Here is a 23,223-nt window from a genome sequence, read left to right on the forward strand (position 1 = left end):
TAATAAAAAATTTAAATTAGTTGCCAGACTACCCAAAACAAACTTTCAAAGCATCAGACCATGATTTGAGGAACTCTTACAACTATACTCCCAAGACATCTGTAAAATGGAGGGGGAGCAGAACTACAAGGTTTCTCAGGACCTGCAGCGCTGGGAATGCATTGCTTCCTTCCCTAGTTTTGAAAACTATTCTATGTGGAAATTAAGTATGTAACAGGGAAGCTGAAAGTGTTCTCTGTCCAGTGGAGGTGGTTTTGAGGGTTCCTATGGAACTTTTCTTGGTTTGCCATTGCAGCCACCTAATGAAGAAAAATACCACTAAGAGTATCGAAAAGAAGCATTAAAGGTGCTGTCTTATATCTAAACAATAGTAAAGCAGTACTGATGGGCTCTTATAACATTAGACTCCTCTTTGAGGACTGCTTCTGTCATTAAAATCAATGCAACTTAATTAAAGCAAATTATAGATAGATACATCTATAAATAAGATATTAAAGTGTGCTGCTGAATATGATAATTGCTGCATATTTAGCAATCAGCGTGTGTGTTCTGCTTTTGCCAGGAGGGATTTCTTTCAGTGGAATCAATGGAGCTTTATTAAAAACCATCCAAATTAGAGGGAGAAATGATGAGTGTTATAATAACGCAAAATCACTGTTTCAACTTTCATTGCAAAACCAGGAAAGCAAAATACATCCCTCTTTGTGTATGTAAGGAAAACATCAGGAAAATTCTTTTGAATTGTGAACACTGCTAGAATTTTTAATTTTTACCTTTTGATGCAAAACATAAAAAAGCTGGATAGAGGAAAACATGTTTTCTCTGGAAACGCTGGAGGTCTTGAAGGGTGGGATAATTAGGATATCATAACAGCAAGCAATTAAGAAGACCCTTGCTATCAACTTCATCCATTTCACATAGAACATGCAGTTCACTGCCTTACATAACCCACCTCTGTTTTAATAGCTAAAGAAAGTCTTAGTGAGTCAAATCATCCTCTTAAATTCCACTGGCAATCACTAGATCCAGGCAGACTGTTAAAATGCAAGAAATAAAATGGATGTATTTTGATACTTCACCTGTGTGTGAAACATTGAGACCAGGGTGGGGAACAAATCCACTTTTACCTCTCAGTTTTTTTCTTCAGTTTTCACTTAATTGAAAACAAAAACCAACTGTGTCTCAGCAGAGGGGAGACCTGAAGGTTAAAGGGCAAATTCCGTTATACCATGGCTCTTTTTGGCATGCTGAATCTCAACCCATGTGATTAGAAACGCTCACAGACAAAAGAAGAGCTTTGAGAACAGAGGTCAAACCAGCATCTGAATCAAGTCCTTTAACAGATGATCACAAGACTATTGAAAAATGTGCTAAGCAATGCAGCAGTACTATGTGCCATGTTTATACACAGGTTTGCAGGCGAAAGGCACTACTGGGTGGGATTTTCAAAGCACTTGGGTGATGGCAGAGCACATGCCTCACTCTGCAGGCTTCCTGGGCTGGATCATGTCTTTCAGTGCTTGTCAGTCATATAAAACAGAGCAGTAGTGTCATGCCATTTTTTATGGAGAGAAAACCAGAATGCACCAACTCCAGTGACGTTTCTGAACATACACAGTGAATCAGTAAAAAAAACTTAGGAAGTCCCAGCTTCCTTATCTTCATAAGCTCTTCCTGATCTCCTGTAATTTTAGGTAAGTCAGGCATGACTTAAGTGGAGTCAGCAGTATTTTTCCTTGGGTTCACAAAAGTATGGCTAAAATCAGCTCAAGCTGTATGAAGTTATAGTATTGTTACTTATGTAGCGGGCAACACAGACTGTTTCATTGTCTTTCAGATCTTAATGATGATTGAAATGTTTGGAGGAGGCTTACTGTTCAAAACTGAGAAAAGTAAGGGGTTAAAAAGAAAAAAAAAATGAAAAGGGCAAAGGAGATGTTTAGCATAAAAATGGAAAACGAACAAACCTTAACACCCCCTATGTATTCCTTTTTAAGACCGAAATTCCTGATGCAGAGCTACAGTTTTCCTATAGCTAGTTAAGAAGCTTTAAACAAACTTTTTAACAAACCGATCTCTGCAAAGATGGTCAAAGTTTTCCAATAGAGCCCTGAGTAATACCTGCTGCATATGACAGAGGGATCAATAACTGCAGCCTTCTGAGACAGCCACCCTGAAAATGCCTCTGCTTTATTCTTTTCTTCCTCGTGAGCAATACACAAGGTCTTGGGTCTTCAGCCTGCTGACTTAATTTGGGATGGACGTAGAGCAGGGAGATTTGGGTAACTCAGGTGGGAATATGCGAGAGGAGGTAGAGCCCCAGGTGAAACCAGAGTCGTGCTGAATGCCATCTCCACTGCCAGGGGCAAGGAGCTGCTGCTGGTATTCGTTTGCGGAGCGCTAGCTCCCATCTCGAGCTGTGGGTGGGTGCACAAAGAGTTGATTCTGGCTTTGTAAAGCTTCATGAACTTTAAGTGAGGTCACTGTAGTTGTTCACGCCACAGCGGCTGTCCAGCCCCAGATGCCTCGCTCCATGTGGAAGAGGTAAGGGAGACTATCCTCTTAGCTGCTGTCTTAGCCTAGAATAAATACTCCAGGAGGAAGCCAGTGGAAGTCAGGTGAGCAGAAACAAGATACAGCATCTCCTGGGGAAAAAAAAAAAAAAGATGCAACCCCATGCACTTTTGTGTGCATGTTTCAAGGTACTCTCAATCTTTAGGGTATGAAGTAAATCTTTTTCTGCTTGTAAAGAATTGTTCATCTACAACCCCAGCATCTTTCTGTAGGCAAGTCCTAGGCTTATTTCAAGATACCTGCCTGCAAGTATATTCTACTCACACCATACAATTTATGTGCAAATACTTGAATTCCAAAGACGTTTGTTCTTTGGTTTGATCTAAATGTGCATGTTCACTTTTTTTTCTTTTTCCCTGTGAAATTTTCCTTGGGAGAATTAGCAGGTTTGAGATACTTGCTGTTAGCTTATCAATTCCTTGTATTAGAAGACTCCTCTGAAGTACCTCGCAGTTAGTGTATTTGACATAGATTGCAGTGACACCTGCACAGCTTTTGTCTTGTTTTCTCTTTTTCTTTATAGTTACTTTTTCTTTCTGTCTGTTTGGGATCTGAATGTGAAATTAAGAATCTACAGTTTTCTGTCTTGAAACAAGCGTGGATTCCATTTGTCCTGGAGACGAGGGGAGCCCCCAGCCTGCTCTCCTTCTCTTCCTTCATATTAATCCCCTGATGATGCCTGAGGATTCAGAAGGCAGCGCACAGTGCCTGCACTGCTCTCCTATCTGCATTCCCCCAGCTGCTGGGGACTGGCAGGGTTGTAATTGAAGATGCAGAGGTGTCACACTTTTTTTTTCTGAAGTGATGTATTTCTATGACAGAAATCTTGTTTACCAATGGAAAGTACTGGAGAGAGAGAGAGATTTGAATTATATTAAAAAAAAAAAAGAAAAAGCTAACTAGATGGAAAAAAGCCTTTCTGCCCCACAGAAAAGCTTGACTGGAAAGGCATTACAATATATGGGTGTAATATCTTGTCCATTTGTCTCGTATCTTGTCTCCACGTGTGGCCACTGCGATGTGCTTCAGAGGAGGCAGCAGCACAGTTGCCCAGCGGGCAGTCAGGAGAGCAGCCTGCTGATGCCAAAGTTTCTACCAGCTTGCTTTCAGAGAAGGGAAGACTTCTCTTTGAGGCTGTAGCTGACTTGAACCTGTCAGAGCCTTTACAGCCGTCTGTTAACCTGGTGCTCCTTCTTTGGATTAATATAAGTGTCCCAGTTATTCGAGGGCTTGGCCGTGATACTTTGCAACAGTAAGTTTGATGAATTGTTTGTTGTTGTTTTTTAGTAAAGATGGCATTTCCTTTCCTCAATTTAGGCATGCTGCTCTTTTAATTGCACTGATGGGATGATGGCTGTTTCTGTGTTTATCTCTCCCCCGTTATTTTTGCATATTCATGTTTTGCTTGTTAGTTATTTGAGGCCGCTCTACGCTAAGATGATTTCTTCTTAATGATGGCTCTTTTTTTAAGTTGATGTAGTTAATTTAAACCCTGAAAAAATACAGATGCATGTTTCCAATCATTCTTGGTGTTGTGCATTACCGTACATCTGTGAAACGTGCCTTTAATCTGCCGTTGTGCTCTCTCTGTGCTGACTGGAGAGTTGACCTCAAGCTCTCCAGGTCACCTCTGGCAGGGACTCAGCCAAACTTTGCATCTTCTGTCAGCTCCTGCGCCTCGCCGTGCACCGCGCGGTCAACATCCCTTTGCCTTGGGTGGAACTGGCAGTTTTTAATCCTTTTTGTTAGGGTTCTTCTTTACTTGCCTAAATATCTGACAATTATTAAATACGCTGTTAAAATCTACATACCTGTCCTGGGGCCAGCTGTGTGCCCCCTGTTTGGGGGAAGGAGGGCAAGTTGGAATATTCTGCTAATTAGTATCTGTAATGCCAATTCTTAGCTCAGTTTGTTGTGAAGGCAGCAAGGAGCCATTGCTTTGACTCGTTCTGAAGCGCAAATAATTATGTCCATAATTGTTCCGTTTTCACAACTTCCCTCTTCGTCAGGGTAGTATTTTATTTCAGGCACCGTTTTGCTTTGGCTGAGGGATGCTACGTTTTTACTGCTGTGTGGACAGATGGGGAAAGGAAAGGAGAAGAAATGGCTGAGTCTTTAATTAGCAATAGAGAGCCAGAGCTTGCTTTTCCAGTGCATTGGGGGGTTTATACAGGATGGGGAGACTGAGCAGCTCGATGGAACCAAATTAGCAAAATGGTATCCACCGCCAGGGAGTTTCTATGGCAACTGGCTCTCGAGTCGTATATACAAACAGAACTGGCAGGGGGGACCTTCTTCTATTTGGTCTGTAGGAAACCATCAGAAAAGGGGTATTTTCAGGCTGTAAAAAGGCCTTGTGATATAAATATTTCTTACTTTCTGGTGACTGGTATAAGTTTTGGGATCACTACTGAGCATTGGCATAATTCTAAATCTGTTCCTGTTACTGCACATTGACTGGCTCCTGCTACTCATGGTAGGCGTGAAAGTAATCACTGTGAAGCTTGCATGGCATCCCAAGTGCACAGTCAGTTACCTGGCACGTCATTTAGCTCATAAACATCTTGCCTCTGAACATAATTAATAGCCTATCTACTGCCATGCAGGTAGACTGTATTCTACATGGCTTTTATGCTGAGCAAACTAAATTACATGTTCAGTTTTTTTTTTCCTTCTTCATTCTTCTTCATAAGTAGCAGAAATTGGGAGGTTCCTCCCTCACCACTGTACCTGATGAATTAAGGGAAATTACCAACCTGGTCAAATTAGCAGTGTGAGAACAGCCAAAGCAGCTCTGACTCTCAGCCTGAGTGCATCTATCTGTGCAAATTCTCTCTACGTGTCACTTTTACTGGTAGAAAAAATGAATGAATGATCAATTTAGACTGCTGCCCTCCTTTTGAAATGTAGGGCAATTACTGTTACTTTTCAATCGTCCGAAGTCAGGCACTGCTAACATAGGGGTCATTTCCAATCAGAGGTGGTTATTTCTTGTGGCCATCAGTTCCACGAGGATTCCTTTCTGTTTTGCCTCAGATAAAGGGGAATTAGCAAGAGGCCTGTGATAAATAATTTTTTCACTTAGGAGTGTCTTGGATGCTCAGTGAGCGGTAAGGTACATAATGGTATTTGTCTAGCATAATTCCTGTGCTTTGCTAGGAATTATGCCTCTATTTGCATTGCACTTGTCTTATGTAATGGGTCCATAGTAAAGAGATTGTACATGAAAATGCTGTGTAGAAGTAGATAAGACCTACTACACCTGAGTGCACAACCTGTCCCGTTGTAGAAGCTTTTAAATCTCCTCAGTAAAAATGACGTATTGTACATAAATTACAAGGCTAACAGAAATGTACTCTAACCTGTGGAACATGCAAAATGTTAATTTTTGTTTGTTTCTCTATAATCAGGCATTTGCAGAAAGCTTCATGTGATTTATTCTTTTCTTTTTAATGAATTGTTAAAAATGTTTGAAAAGGCATTAAATCTTCCTTTCTGCCATTAATCTGTAAAAGAGGAAGGGGATTTTAAATGGCCTCTTAGTATATTGCTTTATAAAACTGCTGATTCTAGCAGCACCGGAATAGGAATACATACTAATGTAGGAAACACTGAATGCAGTCAGAGCCTCCTGCATTTGTGGAGGAAAAGACTAATAGCTCCATTTTAACAAGGCTCTTAACACTTTGGGCCATCAGCAGGCATTGAGTGAGTGAAATTGGGAGAGCTCCTGTGTGCTAAAAGCATTGAAGTTCACCATTTTGTACCCCCGTTGGAGCCTTCCTGATAGAATAGTGCTCTCCAGCCAACTCCAGTTGCCATCTTGAAAACAAACCAAGTAGCGAGCTGGCATTTTGACTGAGTACACTAATGCTTCACTTTTGAAATGGCACCGGAGCATGACAAATGCAGTTAACTCCCAGTTGGATACTTAGCTTTGCAGTAGTGTTAGGAGAAGTTTCTGGATTTGTGTTAAAGATGAAAGCTATGCCTGTTTATATCACGTTTTATACTTGAGCAAAACACACAAGCGAAGGAAAAACAGCAAACTTGGTACTAAAATGCTAGCTTTGACTCAAGGAGTTATGCTGCAGGAATCAGAAGTATGCTTACTTAATTAGATTAGCTCCTCTTGTTACTGAATTCTAGGAGGAAGGCCAGCCAGGAAAGGCGAGACAGTATCCCAGCTAGCATGCAGACAAGGAGAAGTCTCTGAAGATTGTACCTATTCTAAACAGCTCCTTGATACAAAAGCCTTTCTTGTTAGCAGTGATAAGATTATGTATAGGATTTGGAGCTTCTTTGAGCTCCTGCCTTTCTTTTGTTGATTTTGGCATGTTGCAGCATCATGTGTTGTCTGCTTATCGTTTTGAGATGCATTGTTAGTAGCTGGGGTGCATAATTGATCTTCATCTCTAATTACTCTTCTCTCCACAGGTTCCTGGAAAAGGTCCAGACGGGAGCTCATACAATATCCACTTTGAAGGGATGGAAAGGCAGTATGCGTCTTTACCCAGGTACAGTGCCGAGCCTCGTACACTCACACCCTCCTTCCAATGAGTAGGGAAATCAGCCTGGCTCCAGCAGGAGACGTTATTTTGCAATTTTGTCTTGTCATCTTTTGCTGCTGATTTAATGCTAACTTTATAACCGTCATAATAATTTGGACTTTTGGTTTTATAGAAAAAAGTCTCTCTCATTGAACACATTAGCAAGAGCCATGATCCACAGGTAGAGAACATGGACATTGGAGAAGCTGTCTCTGTGAGAGTTACAACGGGTCATACCAAGGCCTAGCTGACCAAGTTTATAGTGACATAATCCTAGCACGCAATAACAGAGTACTGATGTGGAAAGTCTCCAGTACAGCAGCTACAGCTCCTTAAGTCCTGTGTTGCTGCAAAGACCATATAAGTAGCAGTCCCATTCCAGTAGAGCATCTCCGTGTTTTAACTGAACGCTGTGGAAATAAGTGCAAATTCTCTAAAAGCTTTTTTTTTAATTTATTATTTTTAGTCATTATCAACTCAATGAAGAGTAATTCTAGTCTGAAAACCAGTGGGGCATAACAAAAAGGAAGCATTTCACAGATTTCAGTCCCATTTCTATGGGAGTTCTAATAGCACGGTGTAAGTTTTAGCAGCCTAGAAAGAAGAGTGAGAGAACACTAGAAGAGAGAGTGGAAAGAAAAGAAAAATAGAAAAGATTCCCCCTGTGGAATGAGAGGGCCAGGAAAGACCTTAAAGAGGTTGCTCAGTCCACTTCTTGGACCTCCAAGCAAGGTAATTTGTAAAAACAAAGCAAAACCAGCTATTTACAAGGAAGAAGAGATTCTTAGTTGTAATGTAGTGCTGGCATTTAGGAAATCAGTGAATAGTTTCTTTTTGCTTCTTTTTTCCACTGACCTATGTACATTCATAGGTATTACTGCAAAGGTTGACAAATACGTAATGCTGTGTTCAACTCCACGTGAAAATATAAAGAATATCTTGCTTTGGAAACCAATACAAATTGTTGGATGTTTTTAATGCACATGGCTTCTAAACCAAAGAATGTGTCTGTAGTCTAGTTACTGTCTTCAAATGATATTCATTACCCTTTGTTTTGGAACTTTCTTCTGCACAGTAACTTGCTTTTCTAACTGAACCCAGCTTTCCAGCAGGGTTTCCTGTATGTATTTCCTGACTGGCTGTGGATATTCTTACCATACTGGTTAAATAGACATCATCTTTCAGAGTCCTTCAACACCTGTGTTTCCTGTCATGTTTTAGCAGTGATTGTTGAAGGTTCTATGTAATTTAATTATACACAATCTTTTTTTAATCTATTTTAGAATTCAGTTTTGTTGAATATTTCCTTGTGAATTACAAGAATAAATTAGCAAGTGGTGCCCAGTGTAACTCTCTACAGCAATTTTCACATTCCTGTACCACATCTCCTTTTATTCATCTTCCATCCAAGCTAATCAGCCTTATTTTTCCAATCTTTTTAAAACTGAAATTTCCCAGTGAAGTAACCTCCATCACCCTGAGTTATTTTTGTGTCACTAGTATGCCTTTTAAGCGAGGATGACCAGAACTGAGCACAATACTGCAGATGCAGACACGCCTTTGCGTTATGCAGCAGCAAAGCGTTCCATATATTCCTTTTGTCCTGTTCCTTTTTAAACCTGTTGGACCCTCAGCATATTCCCTGGGTGTATTGCTTGCTGGGGCACCCTGCATTTTTCAAAGTATGTCTGTGTTAATCACAGTGCATCTCACAGTGTTCTTCCCAAAACTTCCATTTAACTTGCTGGAAACATGACTCTCCTAGCTCTTCTGACAGGTTTGAGCATTTAGCTGGCTAGGACTCACCATTTAGGAAGTGATCCAAACATGCAATAACCTTTTGGAGATCGGTGTGAAAAGAATGTCGTTTTTCTCAGAGCCTAAGAAGATAATGCTGCAGTGAGATGGTATGTACTTCAGGTGGATTGTGTGCAACGCCTGACCCGAAGGCTCACCCCATCACACGTAGGCCATGTCACTGCCCTGTCCCTAGAGCATTTCCACCCAGGCAGGAGCAGAGCTTTGGGATAGCACAGCCCTGGATGTGCCTGCAGTTGAGCAATCAGCGGCTGTGTTTTATACTCACATTTTGTAAGTTTTGCAGTTTCACGTTACTGCAGTAATTAAGCCCTGGCAGTCACAAATGACTAGATCACTACAGTGAAGTCTACATCCAGAAGAAGGGGATGCAGTCTCATTGCCAGCCACTAATGGAAATGAGTGATGTCTTTTGTTCTCATGGCTGGCTGCCCAGGCGTATAGAGGAATCCAGGTAAAAGCCACCTATTTGCCAACCAATTCTCTGTGGAGGATCTTGAACACTATGGTAACAGGCAGAGGAGAGAAAGAGAGCAATAGGTGGTTCTACAGAGGTAGTATTTCCTCAAAGACCACCTTTCTTCTCCCCAGCTTTCTCATAGTCATGGTTTTCTGTCCTTCTTCTCTTGTCCTGTCCTCACCTTGCTCAAACCACTGAGCTGTATTTGGTATGGAGGTAGCATGTAAGTATCTTACGAATTTAGCCACTTAAGTCCAGTTTAATAAGAGAGAGCTAAGGATGATCAGCTGAGAGTTGTAGCTGCTGGGAAGCAGTTTCTCTTTGCAATATAGCGTTGAGTCTAGGAGGCTCTGACCTTTGCCTGCCACTCTGGCATGGCACAACACAAGGGAGTAGAGGAAAGTGCTAAGGCTGCAGCTGGTTTTCCTCGAGGAGGAGGAGGAGGGAACCTGTGCCACGTCAAGAGCAAGTGGGACCTGCACAAGGAAACACTTCTGCTTACCTGAAGCCAGCAGGAGCCATGCCAGCATGTGTGTGGACATGGACAAATCAAGGAAGAGAGCTTTGATTTTCCTCCCTGCTGGGCAAGAAGGAGAAAGGCTCACCTGCCAAATAGCTTTATGAACGTGTGGTACCCAAAGGCACCACCCTGTTCAGTGCAAAGGCACACATCCTGCATGAAGGGGAAGACTGTCAGCAGCATCTATGCTTGTCTGCTGCTGGGCTTGTAAAATCTCAGCATTTAAACAGCGTTACTGCTTTGCCCTTTTGTTTTGTATTTTTCTGGCTTTCTCTGAAGCTGCTAATTTAAGCCTAGATATTACGAGCCAAATTCAGGTGCTGTGATTCTGTATTAACTGCATTTGTAGAATTCAGCTGTGTCGAGTGTGTTTGCCTTTTCTGGATGCTTGCAGCAAATCCAGTGTCCCAGTCTCACTGAGCTCAGTGACACCCTTTTTGCCTTTGAGTGTAAGATCTGTTCCTCTGTAAGGTTATGTTTTTAATTAAAAGCTGAAAACAGGAGGCAGCAGCCTTTGGAGGAAGGCTTTGTATGTGATGGGTTTAATGAGTGGCCAGATGAGTTACCTAGTTAAGTTTCTAGCTAAAATAATGCCAGTCTGTAGACTTTGTTTGGAAATGTCTACAGAGGCAAACATTTGAATTGGATGATAACTGACTGTGGCAGGAGAGTGGCAGGTCTTCATCTCAGGCTGCATTGTGCTGTTCTGTCTGCAAAAAAGAAGCAAAATGGGAAAGACAGAAAGGAAGGCTTTGCAAGAGAGATACAGTTCTGTGCACTCGGCGCTTATGTGTTGCCCTGCGGCTAAGGCTAAGTAGTGCTGAATAGTTTTATTAAGCAATGTTAAATCTTCCCGCTTAGGAGGAGAATGGCTTGAATCTTATACCTCTTAGCCTCCTTTTTTGGCAAGAGGAGTGTGGGAGCTAGAAAAACATTAGTATTTTCGAACTCTTTTTAACAACTGTTTTCTTGGTGTAATCCAGAATATTTTCCTGATGAAACAGATAGAAAGCAGAAGCTGCTCTGTTTGTTGATAGCTGTATTTTTCATAGCTTGCTTTTACATATTATATATAGCTTTCATATTATATATAGCTATATTCATAGCTTGCTTTTGTGGAAGTCTGTCTTAATCTAAATCACAGACTTGCCAATAGCAACCTTGCTCAGAGGAATCTCGTGCCCCCAGACATATTCTTTGCTGCATTAACGGAAAAGCTGGCTGTGACCAGAAGCAGAGACACTGAGAGGGGATACTGATGGCATGATGAGTGCAGATCAGAAAGCTCAGCCACCTTCCTGGTAAGAAGTGCTAATTCCAAAAGAAAGCTAACATTCCAGACTTTCTCTGGAATCCTCAAGTTACTGAAAAATATGTGTTTTGTCAAGAAAACAGGTGCAACTGCACTAAGAACATCACAAAATAATTACCAGGATGGAAAAATGAGTTCAGGCTGCATAGGTGAGTTCAGCTGCATTTCTGTGGCTGGCAGGAGACCACTGAGCAAACTAGCAATTGGCTCACGGGAATATCTGTCTTAAATGTAGCATGCACCTTAAAACTGGGGAACTTGCAAGTCTGTTAAGGAAATGGCATTGCAATACAGTGGCAGCACGTAGTCTTGTCATGCTGGAAGTTTCTCTTCACATTTACCATGCAGATTGCACTTTTTAAGGCAGTAGCTAAAATAAGCCACCCACCATTTCTAAGTTTGAAGCCAGAAAGGACACCTTTGATCACCTTGTCTGAGCCTTCCCAGATCCTCTACATTTCTACATCAGGCTAAATTTCAATTTTGATCTACAGCGTTACTTTAATAAATGTACTTACAAAAACATTGAACCTTGAATTAAAATGTCACAGAGTGGAGAATTCATTACACTCTTCAGAGGATAATTATTTTACTATTTAAAAATATTCTGCCTTTTTTTAAGTCTGAAATTGTCCAATTTCATTTTCTGAGAAAATTATAAGTTTCAGTTGGATTTTAAGAGCCAAGTGATCTGTAAAATCTCTCCCCTTCAGTAGTCCTATGCAGTGATCATTTATTTTATCTTTTAACCTCCCTTTCAATAAATTAAATAGATTGAGCACTTAAGTCTTTCACTATAGACCATGAAAACAACATTGACTCAGGGGGCAGGAATCCCCATGCAGTCAAATTATGAGATAACCTCTAGAGTCGAGCTGAAAACATTTCCAACTGTTTGGATCAAAAGAATTGTTTCTGTAACACCTACGTCATGAAGAGATAAGGATCCTCAAAGAGAAGGAATGGATTACTTAGTGAGTTCCATTAGCTTTTTCTTGCAGTTGAGTGTTCTTGCCTTTACTAACCAAGTTAATTTCAAAATGCACAATTTCTGCAATTTAATTGAACCCCCAAAAACGTCATCATAAAGTGACTTGACACAAATCACCAGGAAAAGTTAATTATCTGTTAAATAAGTCATCATTTGCCATTGTCTAGCAGAATCTGAAAATAATATACTGACAATACTTAAATATGTATATAGTGTATTTGCCTGGTTAACAAAAAGAAATCATAATTTTAGTGCAGACTATAATTAGCTTCAAATCAACTTGTCAGAGCATTCTCAACCTATGGGAATCAACAAACCAAGGAACACAGATGAAAAAGCAACGCTTCAAATCAATAATTTAAATCAAAATCCCCTGTTTCTTGGTTTAAATTGCAATTAAATTTTCTGCTTTCAATCATTTTCATTTAACTTAGCCCATTTTGCCAAAACTCTTTCCCTCTTCTCATTTTGGGTACTTGATTTACTTTCATCCTTGACATCCAGAAGTATGTTGCACAACGTTCACCCAGCAGTGCAGTTGTGGTTACAGCCACCAGCTGAGCTATGTGGTGGTGTGGTTGTTTTGTGGGTTTTTTTTGTTGACCCATCTGCACTGACAAGGGCCATGCAGTGGCACAGAGGTCCTCAGTAACAGTAACAACATTGCTCTGTCCTGCCAAGTTATCTTCCAGGCGCCTTCCTAGTGCTCAGCAACCTCTTAATACCTGTCTACGTCTCAGTTTCCATTGTTCCACTCCTCAGTTGACTTCATTACATGGCTCTACTCAATTCTCTTTTAATAATTTTTAGCCCAAAATCATGCATTGTGGCAGGCAGAGAGTGGCAATGCTGAGGCAGGCTGCAGGAGTTGCAGGCAATGCCAGTGCTGCCTTGCAGCACTGTTAAAACTGTAGGATCAGTCTCCTGGTTCAGAAGAGCACCTGCAGATGTATCATCATAAACGCGGTTTATTTTTGTTTGTTTGTTTTCTTAAACTGCAACGGCAGCTAAATAACTTATCATCCCGGTCCAGCATCACCAATGTCATGTTCTGTCAGTGAGAGCACATAACTGGATGCACATTAAGCAGATACAGTGCAAACCTTTTAACTTTTTCTGTATAATATAACACAGTATTTTTTAGTAATGCTCTAATTTGCCCTCCAAAGTGGTGGAAAACAAGTGAATATTCTGTAGTTTTGGGTTACAGCTGAAAAAAGTATGTATCTTCCCATTTCTCATGTTGATTAAAGTCAGGAGAAAGGTTTGAGAATCAGTTGTGAGTGTTATTTTTACTTCAGTTTTCAATGTGAATTAGTATTTTTTTAAATATTCACCTGACAGAGCTTCAAAACTAAGACAACTTGATAATTTGATGTCTTAGCAAAAATTAAATAGGATTAGAACCAAGTAGGGAGTAAAAATGAACGACCCACCTAATTTCATCATCCTAGTCCTATAAAATATAAAAAATGTTCAAACAGTATATTCTACAGTACACTTGATTATTAACTTTCTCTTCTGTTTTAGTCATCTAAAGTAATATCAGTAATTCAGGAGTATTTTTTAAATATGATTTTTATCTTGACAGCTGTACTTTCATTGAAAATGCAGCAAAATCTTATCTGTCTGCATCTTCCAATGGAGTGATCTCATTATAAATGAAATACGTGGATGGTTTTAGTTGGTTTTTAAGTCCTGGCAGATGAATTTAGAATCAGTTTTAATGGAAATACTGGTCCTACTCAAGGACCTCCAAGATACACTGCAATAAACCAGCCAAGATGAAATACAAGCAAAGAAAAAAAAGAGATCATTCTTACATGCTAGAGTACAAGCTTGGGAACCAAGCTGATGTGCTTATTAAAAGATTATCTTAAATCCAATATCAAACAGTTTAAGATTTACTTAACTTTACTTAACTCTGCAAGGTAATAAAACTGATTGCTGTGGAAACTGCCCAGAGTCTCTGAGATGTCAGGAAAGTCATTGTATTTCAAGAAGGACAGAGTCCAGATCCAAAGTGGGACATCTGAATTGTGGTAAACGCAGGCTGCAGGGACCTGCAAGTGCTCTGTTGCATCTTGCTCTTGCATCTGCTTCAGTTGCTCTGCTGCATTGTGCCATGGTCCTAATAACACCTCTGCATCATATGTGATGTCTGAAGGATTTTTTTGTGCACAGTGTCAAAATATATCTGTCCAAAAACATTTGGAGTTTATAAATAATCTGTGCATACCTTCTACAGGGAAAGTCTCAGACATTAAAAGCCAGTGCAGATAGGGAGGGGTCTACATTATACTGTAGACATGGTTCAAAAAATGCTCTTGTGTCTGAGGCAACCTAAATTTCTCTAAGACTAGGAGGAAAGGAAACTGTAAATGAGATCACAAATACAGAAATCTGTAGGTGGAATTAAAAAAGGAGGGGATTTGGTTGTTAAACATGCCTCTAGTCTCCTAATAGAAGGAAATATCAGCTGAAATGAACTGGATGCCTCTATCCAAATTGAGTCTTTATGCTGAAAAAGTATACTTGAGAAAGCCAGAAAGGTCAAGGTTCATGACATCAAATCATGGATTGTGGCTGGCGGGCCACCTCTGTAATTTCCATGGGGATAACTAAAGAAAACTGAGCAAAGAAAATGTCTGCAACAACTGGGACGTAGCTTGAAAAGAACACTAAAAGCCAGATGTCCCAGAAGAATACTTTGGAAGTGTAGGAGAAGGCAGAAGGGGATGGGTTTTGTCAATTTTTCTAATAAGTCAGTCAACTCCTCATAGCGAAGAGCCAGTTAATGCAATATGGAATAGTTTAGAAGTCAATTAATATTTTGAAATTAAACAGCCAGCTTGCCTTTTTTTTTTTTTTAAGGAGATATTAGCTGGAGTAAATAAAAATACTTTAAATTGTCACATTTACAAAAAACATGGATCTGATATGGATTTTATTGTACAACCAGGCGTAAGACCTCCCACTAAAACTAGGAGCACCAAATTCAGCTTAAAGATATGGTAGTGAAAGAAAATATTGCCTGTGAACAAAAGGGCTTGAATTAATATTATCAAGTTTAATGAAGTTGTGGAGACATGACTCAGGAACAGAAAAGAAAGCCATATTAGCTATGCTTCCAATGAGTAAAAGAACAAAACAGCTGTTCAGAACAAAATTTTAATGAAAGAAATAAGTGTCAGTAGAAAATGGTTAGGTTGAGATGAAGGATCTGTGGAAAAAAGATAACTGGATGCAAATTAAAAACAAGGAGATCAAATTAAAAAACAAAAGCATATGTCCCACAGAATGTATCAGCAAAGTGATGTGCTGAGTGAAACCTGGGGAATAAGATGTGTGCTACAAAATGCAAATACATCCTCTGCATTGTCAGGATGAATATTGAAATGGCTCAGGAGACCAACAGACTGGGAAACTCAGCCGGCTGCTTTATAGGTATGGATATGTGGAATAAAAATGTTGCTGCTTGGGTTGGGTTGTAAGTCAGAACTAATCAAAAAGTTTGGACTCTAGGCTGCAGAAGTTTTGTTTTTGTGAGGAAGTTAATTGTAAATTAAGATAAGGCAATTCCACTGCAGTTTTTGGCATTGCCTTTCTCTTGATAAATAGGTCTGGAGGTGTGGCTGAAAGACAATTGCCAGCAAATGTGCTTTCAAAACAGCTAACAGAGGAGAAATGTAGGAAGCCAACACCATCAGGTGTAAAAATACACAGAGTTTTTGAGGATGTTGGATCAGGATTTTTTGAGCAAGCTTCCTGCAGTGCTCCCACAGTGTTGTGCATAGATGTCCTGTGCGTTTTGTCACAGCTCAGCGAGGTTCCTGCTAACAAGTGGCAGCTTTGCGATGGCTCCCATCGTTCAGAGGCAGGCTGCAGCTAGTTCTCCATAATCCTGCCTGTGTCTCCTAACAGCAAAAAGCGGGAAAGGTTAAAAAGAACAAGGAAGTTGCACTGTCATGGCAAGATCTGAGTTTCTAATAGCAAGCCATTAAAAGTATATCAGTTATAAGTAATCTTGTGTGCACATCAGTGAAGGAGGAAAAGAGATATTGCCAATAAAGTAGGGAACTGAGTTGTATGTGGACAGTCTTAAAGGCGTACTGTAAGGTAATGATGGGCTATGGGCTCTTAAGGACTCGGATGCAGTTCTGGGCTCTTTTACAAGCACATCGGGAGGGGACAGGGTGAGCGCCCGGAGTGCCACCCACTGAGCAACGAGAAGACATGGGGGAAGGAGATCTGAACCACAGAGGAACTCAGGGGCAGTGCTTTAAACAGCCCTGTAGTTGTTTATGAGTGTTATCCGCTGTGAAACCCTGCCTTGTGAGGAGGGAGCTTTTATATAAGCCGGTGATTAAAGGAAAGAGCTATCTAATTTGGGATGAAGAGAATCACTGAAGAAGTTAATAGTAAAAACAGTTGCTAGAGCAGCTGTTTCAACACAGCTCATTCAACTGGCAGCCAAACTGCTTCCATCTCAAGAGTAGGTGACACATTTAATTTCTCTGCACAGAAGTCTCTTAAATACACATCAAGAGAATATTCTGAATTCCATGTTTTTATTCACTTTCATTGTCCATATATTCACCTAAGGTTTTATTTTGCTCTTTAACTCTGGCACTTTAAAAGGTCATGCTTTGGATATGTTCATCCAGGTAGAGTAACACCTTATTCTGCAAGAAATGTGGTACAAGCTAGTATGAGCCTGATCCAGAACCAGTGCAATCCATGGTTACGTATCGATAGATTTCAGAAATCAGTAGGTTTAGACTGAAATGCAGTCGCTGTTAGAGCATATTCCATCATGTCTTTGCTGTCCAGGTCTGTTTGATTGCAATTTGATAAACAGTGGTGTTATTTCTTATACCTAAATGTCATCTTTGCTTTTTGCACATGAACTCTGCAGACCAGTGTTAGCAGTCAAAATCTCTCCATATTTTGGAGGTTCTAGAAAAAGGAGTATATCTTTGCATGCTATTTTCTTTTCCACCCTGTTCCATCTTACCACAGATATACGTGAAGTAGGACTTAAAAATGAATGCAATTCAAGGTCACTAGAGAGTCACAAACATTCACATCAGTGGCTGTTATGGGCCATTAACTTTGTTAAGAGCCAACATGGAGCTAAAACTCTTGTTGTACCCTGTTAGAGAAAATTAATTCCTGCTTTCTTAGGAATCTTTACTCTCATCTCTGGGCTTGGAAGAGATTGTATTGTTCTAACATTTAATAGTTATGTAAATTAGCTCTAATTTTGTCACTTAGCACCTGTACAAAATTTTCTACTAGAACAATTCTTTAAAATACAGCGTAAACAAAGTATAAGATGCTCAGGGATGCTGCTCTTTCAATTATGCTTATTTGGGAAAATCTGCATAAGCTGTTTACCATAGGTAAAGATGCTCTGGTTGTGCCAGAAGAACACCAGCAAAATCTGGTAGGCATGTAGTTGGTGTTAGTACACAGTTAGAGAGGGAGGTGAGGTGAGGAGTCATGTAAACTGGAAGCTGTTCCTCAAGTCACCACCTTCTCTCTGTGCGTAGACTGGTTGATATCTCATGTGCTTGCACCAGCTGAAAAAAAACAAAGCAGAACATGCAAACATGTCCACTGTATGACATACATGGGAAGCAGGAGAAGGTGAGTGTTAACTTTAAACGAAAGTGAATTATCTGCCATCTTTGTTCCACTCCAGATGTAATTCAGCAAGAAGATTGCATCTGAGTGTTAGATGGTCTGAGACAGCACCTTGGAAATTGGCAGCCAGTTCCAAGCAAGAGAGGAGAGAGAGGGCAGTAAATGTGTGAACAAAGCCCAGCCCAGGTTATCAAGTAAAACCCCAAGCCAACGGGGGTCCTTGGATATTGAGTGGCTGGAGCTTTTCTTCATCTGAAGTAGAAAAATAGCCTTTGTTTTCCAGGTGAAAGGAAGTACTTTGAGAGAAGTCGGTTGTAGATCATGACAAAATCTGGCAAGCAAAACCAATCTCAGCAGGATTTCACAGCTGAAAATCCATGCGAATGGCTTTTTGCTTGGTGTTAGCGTACTGTTGTACATACCCATGTGCCACGAGGTTTTGGTCCCTCATTTAGCATTTTTATTACGAATTTTGACTCAATCTGAGATGCTGTGCTTTAAAGAAAGTTAATGTTTCTTTTCTGAGAACAGAGATGTTTTCAGTATAATAAGAATGCATTTTTAGGAGACCATTTTTATGGTCATGGCTTTGGTTATGGTTTTTCCTTTTGTTTTCTTGATAGCAATATGCTCTTGAACTGGAATCAACCACCAGTAAAACAGTAGCTGAGACAAAACTAATAGAAGAACGGACACAGAGTCTTTCTTTCAAAGATCCTCATACAGCAAATATGCATATTCAGTAATTAAAGATCTCCAAAATGAGCTAAAAGTTTTCAGGACACTGGTACTCACTTGCAAAGCCCTGTGTGTCCCATTTCTTATACTGCCTGCCTGACTCAACTTCTGGTCATCCTAATTAGTGTTTTGGAGGTCTCCAAAGGCACTGGGTTTTCTCACTGACTTGGGAATTAGGCTGAATTTAGGCTGCCTGAGCATAGCGGTGCTGATTTTGAGCACCTTTCCATGAGGACCACTGCACTGCGGGGCGTGCTGCTGCCCCTCTGGGCAGGGGAAGCTGGGGGCTGCGAGCTGTGCTGCGGTGCTGCCTGCGCCACGGCGTCTGGCACAGAGCACAGAGCCGCACAGCAGAGCGGCTTGCAACGAAAGGGAATTTACCAAAAAAAAAAAAAGGCAAATGCAATTAGTCAGTTGAAATTGAGTTGGGGATTACAACTTGGATTTTTAGGCCCAGATCCATCAAAGCACTTAAGCACCTGCTTTACCTTGAATACATTTTGCTTTTCAATAACAAGCATTTGCCTAGCTATCAGAGGCCTCCAGGAAACCTGGACTTAAATGTGCATTGTAAAACATAGGGGAAGAATGGGAGACAGTCAGTGGTACTTACATAAATTTCACTTTTTCACTCCCTGAGCTTTCTGTGGTTTAAATAATGCCTCCCTAATGTTGCCTCAATGTACTGGTTTTTGTTAAATATCCTGTAAATAATATCAAAATACCATTATATTTAATGAATAATCTGACTTTTTCTCTGAAGAAACTTGTTACAGATCTTAACGTGGGATTTCTTTAGTATTACTGAGTGGAATAAGAACCTTAATGTCATTTTAGTTTTATTTCTTTGTGTGAAGGGCTGACAGCTCTCCCTTCTCTCTCGTCACCAAACATCTAAAGAAAGCTCCGTTATTGAGAGATTACTGCACTGGTCCTTGGTCTTGCAGAGATTTCATCAGAAACATTTTGTTTTTAATGGACACTGGAAAGTGTTCAGCTGTCCATTATTACACTTCTTTGTACACAGTCTAAAAATATAAATGGAAATTATAATTACATCTGTAATGCTGGGTCCCAGCTGAAATCACTTTAATCCCAATGCGGGGGGAAAAAAAATCAATAAAGAACCCTTAACCCTGGTCTTTTCCTCCTTAGACGTCTCGTTTTCAGTTGTACTAGTTTATACCACAAGTTTTACAAGTTTCTCAAGGAACTTCAGTACATGGAAACCATTTTGCATCCTTAGAATGGTGTTGCTGCTTTCTGCTTTCTGACGTAGAAACTGGTATGTTCTTCTTGGTTGTTGGTTTACCTTGTAGCTGTTTCATGTGATGTGAAATTCCTCCCTTTTACATTTTGATCATTAAAAAAGAGGGGCCTTTGAAATGTTGCAGTTATTTTAAAGAAAATCCCGTTTTACTGGAAGTAGAACTTCACTTGTTTATTAAAGGGGAACCCAAGTCAGCATTAAAGATGAACACTGAGGTTTAGAAAAGACAGCATTCTCAACTCACCACAGGGCCTCTCTCCTATATTGTGCTTTTTTTCCTATGGGATTCAAATAGTATGTCTCTCAAGGTTAAATATCAAGTTCAGGTTTTATGTTTTTCCCTATCACCATCTGTGAGCACACCATCAAGTGTTTTGTGTTTCTGCACCTTTCTGCAAAGCTGGACTTAATGCCGATAGTGTTTTTGTTTTGAATGTGTTTTGGGGAGGGGGAGAGGGGCTGCTTTTATGCTGTAAGGCCTGCACAAACTATTAATTGTCTACTAATTGCAGCTTCCTCTGAAGCATTGGGCTCTGGTAGCATGCACACTATTCTACGTTGCCCCAGTTGTCACGTTACCAATATTCATAGGTGCAGGATCTGTGTAGTAGAGGTGTGCTGTTTGTCTGGGGGAACGCCTGTTTCTTAGTAGCTGTACATAAACGCTTCTCTCTAGGTCATGAGCACTCAAAAAGTGAAAAGTAAATTAATAGTATTGGTCTGTCTTCCCTCTGGATACCTGCAAGGGAGAATCAGAAAGGAAGTTTGAGTGTAGAGTGAGGCATTTCAGCAACTCCCATCTAGTACTCCAGCTATTTATTTGCTATCTCAGGCTTTCAGGCCTTAACTTCCTGACTTCATTCCAGGATACAGATGTCTCATTCTCTGCCTGCCCTCTTCTCCCCTTTCAGATACCATTTTCCTATACAAGAGCCTAAATCCAAAGCTCACTGAAATGCTTCCATTGACATCCAGAGGCCTTGGTTGAGTCTGGATGAGGCCGGGGCACCAAGTTTCACGTAGCATCAAGTTATTCCCTCTTCTCTGCCTGGTATTTGGGCAGGGCACATATCTCTTTCCATCTTTGCTTCCCTCCGCAAAGTGCCTTAATGTTTTTTTTATGAACATGCCACTTCAAATCTATCACATCACACAATCTGAAAATAGGTAGAATGATACTGTAGTAGTGGCCTTTATTGTTCATTAGTGAATCAGCAGCCTAGCATACTGTGGCTTTAAATGAGCTATAAAAACTGGTTATTTTCGATGATGATTCCCTTGATTTGAACGTACTAGAGCATACATAATTGTTTGATTGATTCATTATGTAAAAGATTTGTTTCAAGGTAGAGGGTATTTTTATTTAATTTACCAAAAAAAAAAATCAAGCCAAATTGAGACACGCTGTCTTTAGGGATGTCTGGAGTCTTTGCCAGGTCCTTACCAGGTTCAGATAGGGAGGTGCCACTTCTCTTTTTCTCTCTAATGGCATACAGTAGCCTTACAGGGTGGCGCAGGAATAGGTACCTGGGGGTACCTCTCTGACTGTGATGGTGTTCATCATAATCTAAGCTGAAGCTGCTGGTGGCATTGTGACTTACACATATGACTCTACTGCACATGATAGTCTTTGCTACATGACGTGTGTATATGTTTAAAGGAAATAAAAGCCTATAGCTGGTGGTGCTTTCTGGAGCCTCTCTTTTTCTCAATACTGCCTTGCCTCTGTCTTCCAATTGTTGTGTTGTCAACTTCGTAAGGTATCACTGATTTCCAGCTATTGGCATCAGGTTCTCATTGCTATGGGAGACAGTGTTTTGGTGCGTCCTTAGAGCATGTTTTTCTGTCCTCTGCTTTGTGCTCCTTCTTCCAGCTTCATCATCCTGACATCTTCTGTTCTAGGTACATGACTAAGCTGATAGAAGTGTGTTTCCACAGGCTGTGATTGCTCTCTCTAGAAGGTTGCTGTGCTCCAAGAACTTCGCTGTTGCAAATTTTATCTTGTCATCTGGCATGCAGTATGGTGTGCAGATGGCACAGAAGAAATTTGTTTAGAAGTTGCATATCTCCGGTATTACAAGTGTTGGGGGGATGCATAGATCTGGGATATTGGGGATCGCACCAGCTCCCAAAGATCAAAAGATGCTGCATGCCCAGGGACCACGCTGATATGTCCTGCTGGATGCATGATGCTGCCTCAGACAGAAGCACATGGAAAAAAAATCACATAGGTCTGATGGCATCATGTTATCTTCCCTCTTTGCTGGCATTGCCAGGGGCAGTGCTGCTAGAGAAGAAAGCAAAGAAAAGAACAGTTGCCAGGCCAAGAGAGGAGTAGGACACAGCTGCTGTTGTTGGATAGGAGAGTGTGCAGAAGGATCTTCAAGGAGGAGAAAGGAGGGGAGCAGTGGGGGCAAAGCCGCGTTACAGTGATGTATTTGGTAGCAGCGGCATGTGTGTATCTCGTACACTCACAGCTATTCTGCAGGGCGTGTTGAAGGGGTGGTTGAGGAGCCAAGCAGACTCACAGCTGTGTCTCACCTCTCTCAAATCTGCTTCTGCCACCAGAATCTGGTGTGCTAAACCCTCCTAATCTGAACAAGTAAACAGCCTGTCCCAGGCTGCCATCTCAGAGAATGGCGAGGATTTTGTAAATAAAGGAAACAATTGAATGATAAGTTCACACTTCAGCACACTGCTTAACAACCTGATAACAGTTAATTACATACAGTATTTTTAAATGCAGCAACAGGGAGATAACTCATGCAGAGATGGAGCACAGACACTTGGGCCTCACAACTGAAGGTTAACCTCTTACTACCCAAGTCCCTAAAGAGGCCGGTGACCTATATCTCCCAAACCTCCCCAGCTTTGAACGTTTACTGGCCAGCAGCGACTGAGGGACATCCACATAGCATTTCCTCAGCCACAGGTGAGTGCAGAGGGCAGAGCTGGAGGAAGCTGTGCTCAGCCCACGGGACTTGTAGGGCCCCACTTGGAAAGAGCAACCTGTGTCCTGGTGGGCAGGGCACGCAGGGCGCCAAAACAAGGGATGTCTCCACCATGGGCAGCAGGTAGAGTATGTCCCATCAGCAGTCGCTGCGCTTGCTGCAGCTGCACTGGTGTTAGTGTAACAGTAGAAGCTCTTAAGGAAGAAGCCAGCATAAACACAGCTGGAAGGGGCTGCAGTCGCAGGGCGCTCGCGGCCGTCTTCATGTCTCAGCAGCTGCAGGCAGTGCTACTGCTCTCTGGGCACCGGGTGGGACGTTTCCGTCTCTCCCAGCCCTGTGGGATTCAGGGGTTTGACCCTTGTTATTTAAAGCTCAACTTCAGGACGTATG

At 41.0% G+C, this 23,223-nt stretch overlaps 1 protein-coding gene across 7 annotated transcripts in view; it reads left to right on the forward strand.

The window, feature by feature from the left end:
• Nucleotides 1-23,223, forward strand: part of PARD3B (par-3 family cell polarity regulator beta) — a 536,941-nt gene that overhangs the window by 499,668 nt on the left and 14,050 nt on the right. For all 7 annotated transcript variants that reach the window (XM_083842794.1, XM_083842789.1, XM_083842795.1 and 4 more), the window contains one exon: nt 7,012-7,091. In XM_083842794.1, the coding sequence (XP_083698920.1) occupies nt 7,012-7,091 (80 nt within the window). The remainder of the gene's footprint in view (nt 1-7,011; nt 7,092-23,223) is intronic.

Source organism: Anser anser (assembly GCF_964211835.1).
Source record: "Anser anser genome assembly, chromosome: 6".
NCBI lineage: Eukaryota > Metazoa > Chordata > Aves > Anseriformes > Anatidae > Anser > Anser anser.